This window comes from Prionailurus viverrinus, chromosome B4, assembly GCF_022837055.1.
Source record: "Prionailurus viverrinus isolate Anna chromosome B4, UM_Priviv_1.0, whole genome shotgun sequence".
NCBI classification, from domain to species: domain Eukaryota; kingdom Metazoa; phylum Chordata; class Mammalia; order Carnivora; family Felidae; genus Prionailurus; species Prionailurus viverrinus.
In genome coordinates, this window is record NC_062567.1 from 139,499,506 (window position 1) to 139,511,730 (window position 12,225).

Genomic DNA, 12,225 nt, shown 5'->3' on the forward strand with positions numbered 1-12,225 from the left:
TCAGATAGGGGATATAGGACCTCTTGGTTCTCAGGTAGAGAAGATGCAACAAAGTGACACTCAGGCGGTCCAGACGAGGCCTTTGGCCTTGAGATGGAAGAAGAGAGACATCCTCACATTCAGGAAGAAGAGATGATAGCTCCTGATACTCTGGTAGGATGTTCAAGACCTGCTGGACATTCAGTTGAGGGGGATGTGACCTCCTGAAAGTTACGTGAGATGAGAAGTATGACATTCATATTTAGAGGAATAAAGATCATCTGGAAATCTGAAAACCCTTAATACTCAGGACACGAGGTGTCCCGACACTCGGGTAGGAGAGGTGCACCCTCCGGACATTCAGATTGACTAGTGGAGAACTTACACTCAGGTCGAGGATGGGAGACTGCCCTTCATGCAGGTAGAGATGTGATCTCTCACACTCTTACAGAAGAGGTGAAACGTGTTAACACGCAGGTATGTGAGGTGAGCCTTTGTCAACCTCTGGTAGGTGAGACACAGTCTCCTGACAATCAGAAGAAATGAAACTTCCTGATATTCAGTTAAGTGTAATGAGAGTTCTTTACACTTAAGTATAGGAGACACACCTTGTTGCACGTAGGTCCCAGAGGGGAGGCCTGGAGACACTCAGGTAGGAAACACCAGAGCTTGTGATACTCAGGAATGAAGAGAAAGGTGGGCCTTGAAGTACTGAATTAAGGAAATTCAGAATGGCTCTCTCAAAAGTGTGCTGATAGCATGTACTTGGAAGAGGAAAGACAGTTTTCCCCACACAGTATTAAGGATCGATTAATCTGACCTGATTAACCTGACCCCTTGTAACCACTGACATGCGCCATCTTGACACAGAGGGACAGAGCTGCCCTTCAATCCGTGTTTGGAACAGGAAACGTGCTTACAGCCTGCATGAGGGGCAGACCCTGAGGTTGCACAAAGCTAGAACCTCAGATGATATGGGACCTCAGAAGGGTAACTCGGAATGAAGATCCTGGCCTTGGGACAGAGGGAGGGGGCTGCACCCAGGAGTCAGGGGGAGCCTGAACAGGAAGTTGGGAACTCCTCTGAGCCTGAACCAGTTAAGCGAAAGGGCTCCTGCCTGGCCTGATGCCTGGGGGGGTGGGGGTGGGAGGTCGCACTGCTGATTGGTCAGGAGGCCACAGGGCTTTGTGAAGTCGCTAGGGTTCCAGGCCAGGCTGGGGCAGGAGTATGGTGGAGATGCTGCCAACTGCCATCCTGCTGGTCTTGGCTGTGTCTGTGGTTGCCAAAGATAACGCCACGTGTGAGTAAGTGTCAGGGACACCTTTGGGGTGTGTGTGGAGAGAGTGTCTTCTGAATAGTAAGCCCCACCCAGACTCTGTCCAGGGCGAGGGAGGAGGCCAAGTGCAGGCCTTAGTCGTTCCTGGGTCTCACAGGTGTGACCTACAACCCCCACTCAGACCGTCCTTGTTCCCAGCTTCATCAGCCCATGGGCCCCAGGGCTGACCCCTGGGTTCCTGTGGCTCCCACAGCACAGACACTGGGACCTCTTCCTCACCTGGAGACTGGCCTCACTGCCTCTGGAACATCAAGTCTTACTTTTTAGGAGGCCTTTTATTCCCACAGATACTGAGGTGTCCCCACCTGTGTATGACTCCTAAGGCCCCAGGATACCATCACGCCATGCCTCTGGGATCCCCCCTCCAACTTAGACTCCTACAGCCTCCAAGATACCCCCAAACTATTGTGGCCTCTCCCCAGCTCCCAGAATTCCTGTCCCTGGACCCCCGCGGCTCCCCATACCTGGGGCCACTGGACCTGCCTTGGCTACTCTGCCTCCTCTGCCACCACCCACCCCTGCCTTGCAGCCTCGACACCTCTAGCCTCCCCGTCTGCCTAGGGCTCTCCTACGTTTCTAGGGCCCTTACTGTCTGTCCTGCTTCCCGTGGCCCTTTCTTTCCCCCAAACCATTTCCTAGACGCTGTAGCTCCTGGCCTCGCCACCACCCTGACAGCGCTTCTCCTCAGCATCGTCCCCCCTGGACTCCACCTACTCTGGGCCACCCCACTTGCAGCAGACCCCTAGCCTTACCTCCCCCGTTGTGCAGGTAGGACAGGCTGGAACTGTTCTCGGTTTGAACCGTGCCCCTGGTCTCTCCTCAGTGGCCCCTGTGGGTTACGGTTCAGGCAGAACCCACAGGGGAGTGTCCGTATCGTCGGAGGGCAGGATGCGGCACTCGGAGCCTGGCCCTGGATGGTCAGCCTCCAGGTCTTCACTTCCCACAACAACCGAAGGTATCACGCGTGCGGAGGCACCCTGCTGAACTCCCACTGGTTGCTGACGGCTGCTCACTGCTTCGGGTCCAAAAAGTACGTGTGGGAACGCGTGGAGGGAGGTCTTCAGGAAGGCTGTTCTGGGGCAGGGACTTTCCCCAGAGCTCTCTGTGCAGTCTCCCGGGCCTAGTGGCGACCAGACCTTTGACAGGGGAGGGCTCTGAGGGTCACCATCACCAGAGGTTTCTGTCGAGCCAGTCCCTACTGAGGATAACCTGGCTTGCCTCTGTGCCCACAGAAAAGTATATGACTGGAGACTGATTTTTGGAGCAAGGGAAATTGTGTATGGGAGCGATAAACCAGTGAAGCCGCCTCAACAGGAGAGATATGTCGAGAAAATCATCATTCACGAGAAATACGTCCCCAGTTTAGAGTACAATGACATTGCTCTCTTGAAGATCACCCCTCCAGTTCCATGTGGGCAGTTCATCGGACCCGGCTGCCTGCCCCAATTTAGGGCAGGCCCACCCAGAGTCTCCCAGGCCTGCTGGGTGGCTGGCTGGGGATTCTTAAGAGAGAATGGTGAGTATGGAGGGGGCTCTCAAGGGGGGACACTGCTGGTCGTTCTCTTGGTGGTCTCTGAGGGGAAGGGGTAATATGTGCTGCCTGGTGGAGTGACACCCAGACCCCACCAGAGTCCTGTAAGTAGGTTCCGTTTTATAGCTGGAGAAACTGTTCAAAGCCTCACAACTTATGACTAGTGTGGTCGCCGAAGGGAAGGCTGAACGCAGGCACAGGAGAACCTCGGTGCTCTTAGCACGGGGTCTAGCCTGTGTCTGTGTCTGGGCCTGGAGCCTAGCTGCTGCATTCTGGAAGTGGGTGCTCCTGAAACTTGGAGAAGAGCTCTGGATATGGTTTTGGGGCTGTGGGGCAGTGCCTCTCCTCTCTGGCCCTCCATTTCCCCATCTGTGAATGGAAGGGGCCGGTCACGTGGTCTCTGAGCTCTGAGCCCCCTGAGCCCAGCCCTCCTGGTCCTGACCAGTGCACCTCTCCTCCCCACCCTTGGTGGTCACAAGGCCAGAACCCACCCTGCCCTTTGGAGTTACTTCGTTTTCACTGTGGGAGAGGTTTTTTGCAGGTCAGCAGTGGGCAGCAAGGGTTTGACCAGCAGGTTAGGCCTTTCGGGTTTCCAAAGGTGGTCTCATGGAAATCTTTACCCAGTCACACTGGGGATGTGAAACAAGACTGAAATCTCTTGTGTCCCTTGATAATGGAAAACCGAGGGTTCCCAATTCAAGGCACTGCAGTCGTTTGGAGTCAAAACTCAGGCTTTCCTGGTGACAGAACCTTGGTAGTTTCAGGGTGCTTCCTGGAACTCTTCTTTCTCAAGGCTGGTTCCGCTCTCTGGCAGGTTTGCTGTCCGTTCTGTCCCTCAGGGAAGGGCTTCTCTTCCCAGGCACCCTTGCTTTCACTGGCCTCTGCTGGCCCGTGGCCTTCTCTCCCTGGTCCGGGGTGTCACCCTCTGTCTGGCTGTTGATGTCCATGGCTCTGCCGTGGCCTCTAGAGCATTCTTTTTTTCCCACTCACCGGCCTACCCTGCTCTGCCCACCCACTTGGACATGGGCACAGCATTCCGGGGTTCTTGCCGTCCCTGGGGGGACTGATCTCAGGGTTCCCATCTGCACCCCCACCCCCACCCTCACCTTTGCTGTCCTTTCGCTCAAAAGGATTCTAGGCTCCCAGCTACACTCTGGACATCATGCAAAGTCTCTTTTGTTCTAGAATTCCCCTCAACGTAATGGGTTTTCTATTATTTTTTGGTGAACACTCCCCCACCGCCAAGGCCAAGTCTTAAAGAAATCTCCAGCCTCCAAAGTTCTGTGACATTCCTTCAGACCTTTCTTTTTCTATGTCTTCCTTGAACCCATACGCTCTGGGGCCGAAAGAGCACTTTGGGGGTGGTCTTCCTTTTCTACTGAATTTTGAATGCTTGCAGACCTTTTTAGCATTTTTCCTGTAAAGCCAAGGTGTCGGGATTGAGAACCCCCTTTCTGTTTCAGGACACCTGGCTCTTGACAATGAAACTTGTGTCTGTCCAGACTCTGTAGGCTGTGCCATAGATTTAAAAGGTCACCTTAGGGGTGCCTGGGTGGCTCAGTCGGTTAAGCGTCCGACTTCGGCTCAGGTCATGATCTCACGGTTTGTGAGTTCGAGCCCCACGTCGGGCTCTGTGCTGACAGCTCGGAGCCTGGAGCCTGCTTCAGATTCTGTGCCTCCTTCTCTCTCTGCCTCTCCCCCACTTGTGCTCTGTCTCTCTCTCTCTCTCAAAATTAAGTAAAAAATGTAAAAAAAAAAAAAGCTCACCTTAAATGAGCAGGCTTCTTGTGGCAATTTCAGTGTCACCCCTGTCTCAGGGACGGGGCACATACAACACTCTCCTGCTTGGATGGTATGCAAAGCTGAGCTAAAGGGACCCAAAACATGTTCAAAGCCACACAGACGCACATTCAGCTGTTTTCCGGGTGCCTACTGTGTGCCTTGCTCCCCCCTCCCTCCCCCTTGCTGCACGTGGCTCTGGCTTCACGTTGGCCATGTTCCAGGTCTGACTGCCACCTCGCCACCTGTATGCAGGCAATTTCAGACTCCCCCGCCAGGCGGTGGCTGGGCTGTGGGTGATGCTGTAGGGGGGCCCTTCTGTTTGCGGGGGCCACTGGTGAAGGGGGAATGGCTGCACCTATTCTTGAGCTCTAAGCCGGATGCGAGGTTGGCTGATTGAGGCATCGCCTGGGCTGGACCTTCCTTAGCCCGAAGGTCATGATGGAGCATCTGGGGCTGTAAAGGAAGTTCTGACTTGGCCTCAGGTCATTCCAACCATCTGTGCCCCTGACAAGTCTGTCTGTGTGTGGACACGACCCCACAGCTCTTCCCTTTATAGAATCTCCTCAAAGCAGAAGGGAGGCACGCGGGAGGGACTCCTCCCGTCCACAGCTGAGCAGAGGCATCCCGGGTGAAAAGCAGGGAGGGTGACCCAGAGCTGTGCTATGGGGGATGAGACGTGTGTCTTGGGCTTAAGTGTAGAGGAAAACCTTGGTCTGAATCCCGGCCTCACCACTTCCCTGCCAGGACGAAGTGGAGGAAAGGCGAGTCACAGCCCTCCACGCAGGGGGTTGCTGTGGGCCGTAAATGAGGTGACACACTCTGGCTGTTAATCTGCCCTCAGCACACACAGCCCTGGAGCCGCATCTGCACCTACCGACTGCACACGCCCACCTCCACCCCACACCCTGCCTGCTCTTCTCCTCAGGGTTATGTGAGGAGAGGCCAGGGGCATTCGCTCCCACGGGTTTAATGGTTTTATTTCATGGGTTTAATCAGAGCATTTGGGGGCGATGGGGTTCTGTGGGGGGACGGGGCAGGGCTTTCCCAGCACACGTCTGTGCTCGCTGACCACTGAGCCAGGCGCCTGGCTGCAGCCTACAGGACGTCACCTACACTGCAGGAGGCACTCGTGAACCTCATCGATCTCGACTTATGTAACTCCACCCAGTGGTACAACGGGCGCATCCGGTCCACCAACGTGTGCGCGGGGTACCCTGAAGGCAAGATTGACACCTGCCAGGTAACTCCCCTCAGGTGCCCACTTCCAGCCGACTCCTCTTGCTTGAGGCCCTCTTGTTTGAGCTACACTACCGCTAGGGCCCTGCTCCAGTGACCCCTTCCCTGGCCCCATCTTCCAGCAGTGAGGGTGGGGGGAGACACTAACCTGCTGCCCCTACAGAGGACCAGTCACCACACCGAGAGCTTATTCTGCCATGGCACAGGGGTCAAACCACCCAACCGCCACCCCTGAAGAGAATGCTTGCCTCTCTTTGCCAGAAATCAAAACCTCCCAATCCACGTGTACACAGGCCCATGTATGCGTGAAGCCACATGCATGGACGCATGGGTCGCTTACTCCCTCCTCACTGGAAGGAAACCCACGACAATCCATACCCTTCTCACATTCCAACCGAAGATGTTGGTACCAACTCAAAGTTTGCCACAACCACTGTGTTCATGGCAGCAGGAAGTCATGTGACCCAGAGACTGTCCTTCCAGAGCCTATGGCCCTTCTGGGCAGGGGAAAAGTGGCTCAGGCAGAGAGTGACTCCTGTGTCCTTCTGGGCAGGGGGACAGCGGCGGTCCTCTCATGTGCAGAGACAACGTGGCAAATACCTATGTGGTCGTGGGAGTTACAAGCTGGGGGGTAGGCTGTGCCCGAGCTAAGCGCCCTGGAGTCTACACGGCCACTTGGCCCTATCTGAACTGGATTGCCTCCAAGATCGGTTCTAATGTCTTGCACATGGCTCAAGTGCCCACCCCTCCCCCTCCCACTACTCCAGCACCCCCAGTCAGACTCCCCTCTGCCCACCCTTCTGCTCGCCCTCCTTGGTACTTCCAACGCCCTGTTCAACCACTTCCCGCGCATCCCCCTGCATCTCAACCTCGACCCCGACCCCGACCCAAACCCCCAGCCCCGTCCCTGCCTCCACCTCCACCCCCGCCTCCATCCCCATCCCCACCCCCTCCCGCACCCCCACCTATCACTAAACCTCCCCAAGTGCTTTCTTTTGCCAAGCGGCTACAGCAACTCATAGAGATCTTGAAGGGGAAGACCTTTTCTAGCGCAAAGGGGTATTATGAAATGGAGACCACAGACCTCCCCGAACTGACGGCTGCTTCCTGATCCAACCCCATTCCCAACAGACCCAGTGAGCCCTTCACTCTTGAGAAAAAAAAAAAAAAGATGAAATAAATAACTATAACTATAACTATAAATACATATCCACGAAGAGATGCTTTCTGGAGTTCTTCCTACCTGCCCTCTCCAACTCAGTCCAAACCCTCCCACATCAAATCTACCCACCCTCTTTCACTCTCCAACAAGGTGGACTTGCTTATACGTTAACATCAGTTGTGGTTTTTTAAATCTTGATTTTTATCTTTATTTTTATAAAGCCTTTTTTTTTTTTGAGAGAGAGAGAGAGAGAGAGCACAAGCAGGGGAGGGGCGGAGAGAGAGGAAGACAGAGGATCCGAAGTGGCTCTGTGTTGACAGCAGTGAGCCTGATGTGGGGCTCGAACTCATGAACCATGAGATCATGACCTGAGCTGAAGTTGGGTGCTTAACCAAGTGAGCCACCCAGGTGCCCCTAAATCTTGATTTTTAAAGTTGGAACAAGGTGATCTGGGGCCATGGGCCTGTTATGGTCTTTATTTCACACTCAGTGTCTCTGTATATTAAATTAGTAGGTATGGGTGCTGGCAGTACGACTGTGAGCTGAACTGATTCAGAAGGAGTGTGCATCTGAATCCATTGGAAGAATGACCCCAATCTGAAGTTTTGTAGAGTGGCCGACCAGTGCTCAGTCCGCATGGCCAACCCCAGGCAGGAGTCTGCCCTCAACCAGAATTGCTCATGTCCATTTGTAAATCCTGAGAAGGATCTTGATGGGCTCAGGTCAACTGCCTACTCTGGTCTGGGCATAAACCAAACCTAAATGCTGGATTAACCACTTGAGAATTAAAGATGGCAGGCTCCAAGGGCGCCTGGGTGGCTCAGTAGGTTAAGTGTCCAATCTTGACTTCGGCTCAGGTCATGATCTCATGTTCATGGGTTTGAGCCCCGTGTCGGGCTCTGTGCTGACAGTGAGGAGCCTGCTGGGATTCTCTCTCTCTGTCTCTCTCTCCCCCTCCCCTGCTTGCTCTCTCTCTCTCTCTCTCTCTCAAAATATATAAACGTAAGCTTAAAAAAAGGAAAGATGGCAGGCCCCAGAAAGAAACCCTCTTGGCTCCTGGCTGGGCAGTTGCTGCAAGAAGCATCCATTCTCTTCTCTGTTCACCAAACTGTCTGTGCACGTTTCATGTGCGAGATGGTCCCATGTGCTGGTTGCAAAGACAGATGGCAGAAGGTGCAGGAGCATGAGGGAGGAACCTGGGGTGAGGAAGACCAAGGACCCTGTCCTCTTCCTGCTGGGGCGGCAACAGAGACGGATGAAGCAGCACGCGTCTTCGTTTTCAGGATTCATCAGTCTGACTGGGTTCAAACAAACACCCTGCTTTACCCCTCCTCAGCTGTGTGGCCTTGGGAATATGGCCAGAGGGTTGTGTGACAATGAAATTAGGACAGATAGGAAGCATTCAGAGCAGAGTTGACACGCTGTAAATGCTGTAATTTAGAGCCAACTGGCGAGGAGATGCTGGGTAACCTCATGTTTATCTGCAGAGGCGCTCTGGTGCATACCATCTGCACACTCATGATCCCTGAAATGCTAGGCTACAAAGGAAAGCTTGCAAATTGGTCTGGGCGGCCCATAGCTCTGTAGTGTAGCAATGTTTGATTAAATTAAAACCCCACATTTTATCTGCCTTGGCTAAGAACTGACATTGCTAAGATTGTCCATTATTCTTTTTGTTGGCTTTGGTCTGTCTCTTCTAAAGCCAGTTTCTTACTCTCCCTACTGGGTACATAAGCTTTGTACCCTGGTGTCAGATGCTAGATATCCTCTAAACACTGAATAAAACTCAGAGTCAGTCACACAGCGAGACAGAAACCAACTATGGGCCACGTGATCCAGAACAGAAACAGTCATGGCAGCAGCTCCGGACCTGCCCTCACCCTTCCTGGGCAGTCCTGAATCCTGAGCCAGAGCCCTGTGGATCTGCAGGTGGGAGTCGTGGGGCAAGGTGTGCTCAGGCTAGGGAATGGGGGTGGGTGTGGAGGGTTTGGGACAAGTTTGGAGGAGCTACAGTACCAGTGGTTTCCTTTCACCTTCAGATCATCCCCCCTCCTCAGAGCCTCCCAGGATCCAGAACACATTCTTCCGGCACTCTCCTTTTTTTTTTAAGCATTTATTTTTTTTATTATTTTTTAAAAATTTACATCCAAGTTAGTTAGCATCTAGTCTAACAATGATTTCAGGAGTAGATTCCTTAATGCCCCTTACTCATTTAGCCCATCCCTGCTCCCACACCCCCTCCAGTAACCCTCTGTTTGTTCTCCTTATTTAAGAGTCTCTTATGTTTTGTCCTCCTCCCTGTTTTTATATTCTTTTTGCTTCCCTTCCCTTATGTTCATCTGTTCTGTGTCTTAAAGTCCTCACATGAGTGAAGCCATATGATACTTGTCTTTCTCTAATTTCACTTAGCATAATACCCTCTAGTTCCATCCACGTAGTTGCACATGGCAAGATTTCATTCTTTTTGATTGCCGAGTAATACTCCATTGTGTGTGTATATATATATATATATATATATATATATATACATATATACACACACATACCACATCTTCTATATCCATTCATCCATCGATGGACATTTGGGCTCTTTATATACTTCGGCTGTTGTTGATAGTGCTGCTATAAACATTGGAGTACGTGTGTCCCTTCGAAACAGCATACCTGTATCCCTTGGATAAATACCTCATAGTGCAGTTGCTGGGTCGTAGAGTAGTTTTTACTTTTTTGAGGCACCTCCATACTGTTTTCCAGAGTGGCTGTACCCGTTTACATTCCCACCAGCAGTGCAAAAGAGATCCTCTTTCTCCGCATCCTCGCCAACATCTGCTGTTGCCTGAGTTGTTAGTATTCGCTATTCTGACAGGAGTGAGGTGGTATCTCATTGTGGTTTTGATTTGTATTTCCCTGATGATGAGTGATGTGGAGCATTTTTTCATGTGTCGGTTGGCCATCTGGATGTCTTCTTTGGAGAAATGTCTACTCATGTCTTTTGCTCATTTCTTCACTGGATTATTTGTTTTTTGGGTGTTGAGTTTGATACGTTCTTCATAGGTTTTGGATACTAACCCTATATCTGATATGTCTTTGCAAATATCTTCTCTCATTCCATTGGTTGTCTTTTAGTTTTGCTGATTGTTTCCTTTGATGTCCGGAAGCTTTTTATTTTGATGAGGTTCCAATAGTTCATTTTTGCTTTTGTTTCCTTTGCCTCTGGAGACGTGTTGAGTAAGAAGTTGCTGTGGCCAAGATCAAAGAGGTTGTTGCCTGCTTTCTCCTCGACGATTTTGATGGCTTCCTGTCTCACACGTAGGTCTTTCACCCATTTTGAGTTTATTTTTGTGTATGGTGTAAGAAAGTGGTCCAGGTCCATTCTTTTGCATGTCGCTGTCCAGTTTTCCCAGCACCACTTGATGAAGAGACTGTCTTTATTCCATTGGATATTCTTTCCTGCTTTGTCAAAGATTAGTTGGCCATATGTTTGTGGGTCCATTTCTGGGTTCTCTACTCTGTTCCATGGATTTGAGTGTCTGTTTTTGTGCCAATGCACTCTCTCTTCTTTACACGCTCGAATCCTCATCCCTCTCTCCTCATCGGGCCTGTCATCTGTCGCTGACACTTGGGTCTCCTCCCTGGAGAGACAGAGCCTATGCTTGGGGAACACTCGTGGGAGGCCATGGATTGGGTAGAACCTGCAGAATCCACGTGATGGTAACTTGTGTATCTTCTGGAAACTTTCCATGCTGATGAGTATATTTATATATAATCTAATCCCCTTATTTATTCGCTGTTTATGCTACTCTGACTTCCTTTTTCATGTAGCAAATTAGGCATATTTCCATCTTAGCACATAGGGACCCACCTCCTCTAAATGATGTTCTGCAGTAGGGCTCCACATTTCCTTCCTGGGAGGGAATATCTAGCCTTCCGCTTTAGCCTTCCCTCAATGTGCCCATTTCCCCATATGTAAGCCAACACTGGTTTATATCAAACTCACTGATGTTTGCAAAACTAACAGATGTTCTAATTTACATTTTAAAAATTATGAATGAATTTGTTTATAAATGAAATGAGACTCTTCTGATAGCCTTCATGTCCCTGTGGATATTGTAACCCTGAAAACGGCTCCCAGATCCCGGAGCAGGTACTGCTGCACAGAGATGGAAAGAACAGGGGAGAAACACACAGGCTGCATGATGAGCCAGCACCAGAGGGCATCAGGGCATCTGAGGGATATGCTCACTGCTTCCTTGTAGGGTGGTTAGGCAAATGATAAGTATTTTTAAAGAATAGAATTCATACTGAATTTTATTGCTAAGAACAGTAACAAAGTGATTTGACAGTGGCTAAATCTGTGCACATGGTAAAACCCTGACTCCTGAGCGTTCGGTGGGGGGGGGGGGGGGTAGACATGCAATAATGAGTGTAGGTACAAGTTCTAATTGTGAATTTGATACATACATGAAATTTTATATTTTCAAGGAAAAAAATGACCCCAATGAATATAATTTTGGTAAATTAAAAAATTTTAAAAAATTCTTTTACATTGATTTATTTTTGAGAGACAGAGTGAGACGGTGTGAGAGTGGGGGAGGGGCAGAGAGAAGGAGACACAGAATCCGAAGCAGGCTCCAGGCTCTGAACAAGCTGTCAGCACAGAGCCCCACATGGGGCTCGAACCCACAAACTGTAAGATCATGACCCGAGCTGAAGTCTGACACTCAACTGACTGAGCCACCCAGGAACCCCTAATTTTGGTAAATTTTAAGTGGAAGCAGAAAAAATGGAGGTAGTTCATTCTTTTTTAAAAGTTTATTTTGAGAGAGAGAGAGAGAGAGAGAGAGAGAGAATCCCAAGCAGGCTGTGCACCATCAGCACAGAGCCTGACCTGGGGCTCGAACTCCAACAAATCATGAGATCATGATCTGAGCCAAAATCAAGAGTCAGACACTCAACTGACTGAGCCACTCAGGCTTCCCAGTAGTTCATCTTTAGTGTGTAGAAAACGGATCAAGAAACAGAAATCAGCTTAATGCAGTTTTCTGCAGAAAGTACTCTTGGACCAAGAATCATCAGTGACCTGCTTCTGGTCACTATAGTTGAGCCCATATACGTCTCTTGGGTAAATACTCAGATGGTGCAATGGCTGGGTAGTATGTCATTGTAAATTTTGACATATGAATGCACCCAGGGCACCAG

At 50.7% G+C, this 12,225-nt stretch overlaps 1 protein-coding gene across 1 annotated transcript; it reads left to right on the plus strand.

The window, feature by feature from the left end:
- The first annotated feature begins 1,189 nt into the window (after positions 1–1,189).
- Positions 1,190–7,001, plus strand: ACR (acrosin). The gene is made up of 5 exons (XM_047866860.1): positions 1,190–1,283; positions 2,139–2,345; positions 2,548–2,831; positions 5,723–5,868; positions 6,418–7,001. The coding sequence occupies exons 1-5, from the start codon at positions 1,207–1,209 to the stop codon at positions 6,973–6,975; spliced, it is 1,272 nt and encodes a 423-aa protein (XP_047722816.1). The 5' UTR covers positions 1,190–1,206; the 3' UTR covers positions 6,976–7,001.
- Positions 7,002–12,225: the final 5,224 nt, after the last annotated feature.

What these genes read in the sequence shown, in the direction of transcription:
- ACR (XM_047866860.1), top strand. Translation starts at nt 1,207, where the DNA reads ATGGTGGAGATGCTGCCAACTGCCATCCTGCTGGTCTTGGCTGTGTCT. An exon ending in AAAGATAACGCCACGTGTGA is followed by an intron (nt 1,284 to 2,138) that starts GTAAGTGTCAGG and finishes GTCTCTCCTCAG; the next exon opens with TGGCCCCTGTGGGTTACGGT. An exon ending in GCAAGATTGACACCTGCCAG is followed by an intron (nt 5,869 to 6,417) that starts GTAACTCCCCTC and finishes CCTTCTGGGCAG; the next exon opens with GGGGACAGCGGCGGTCCTCT.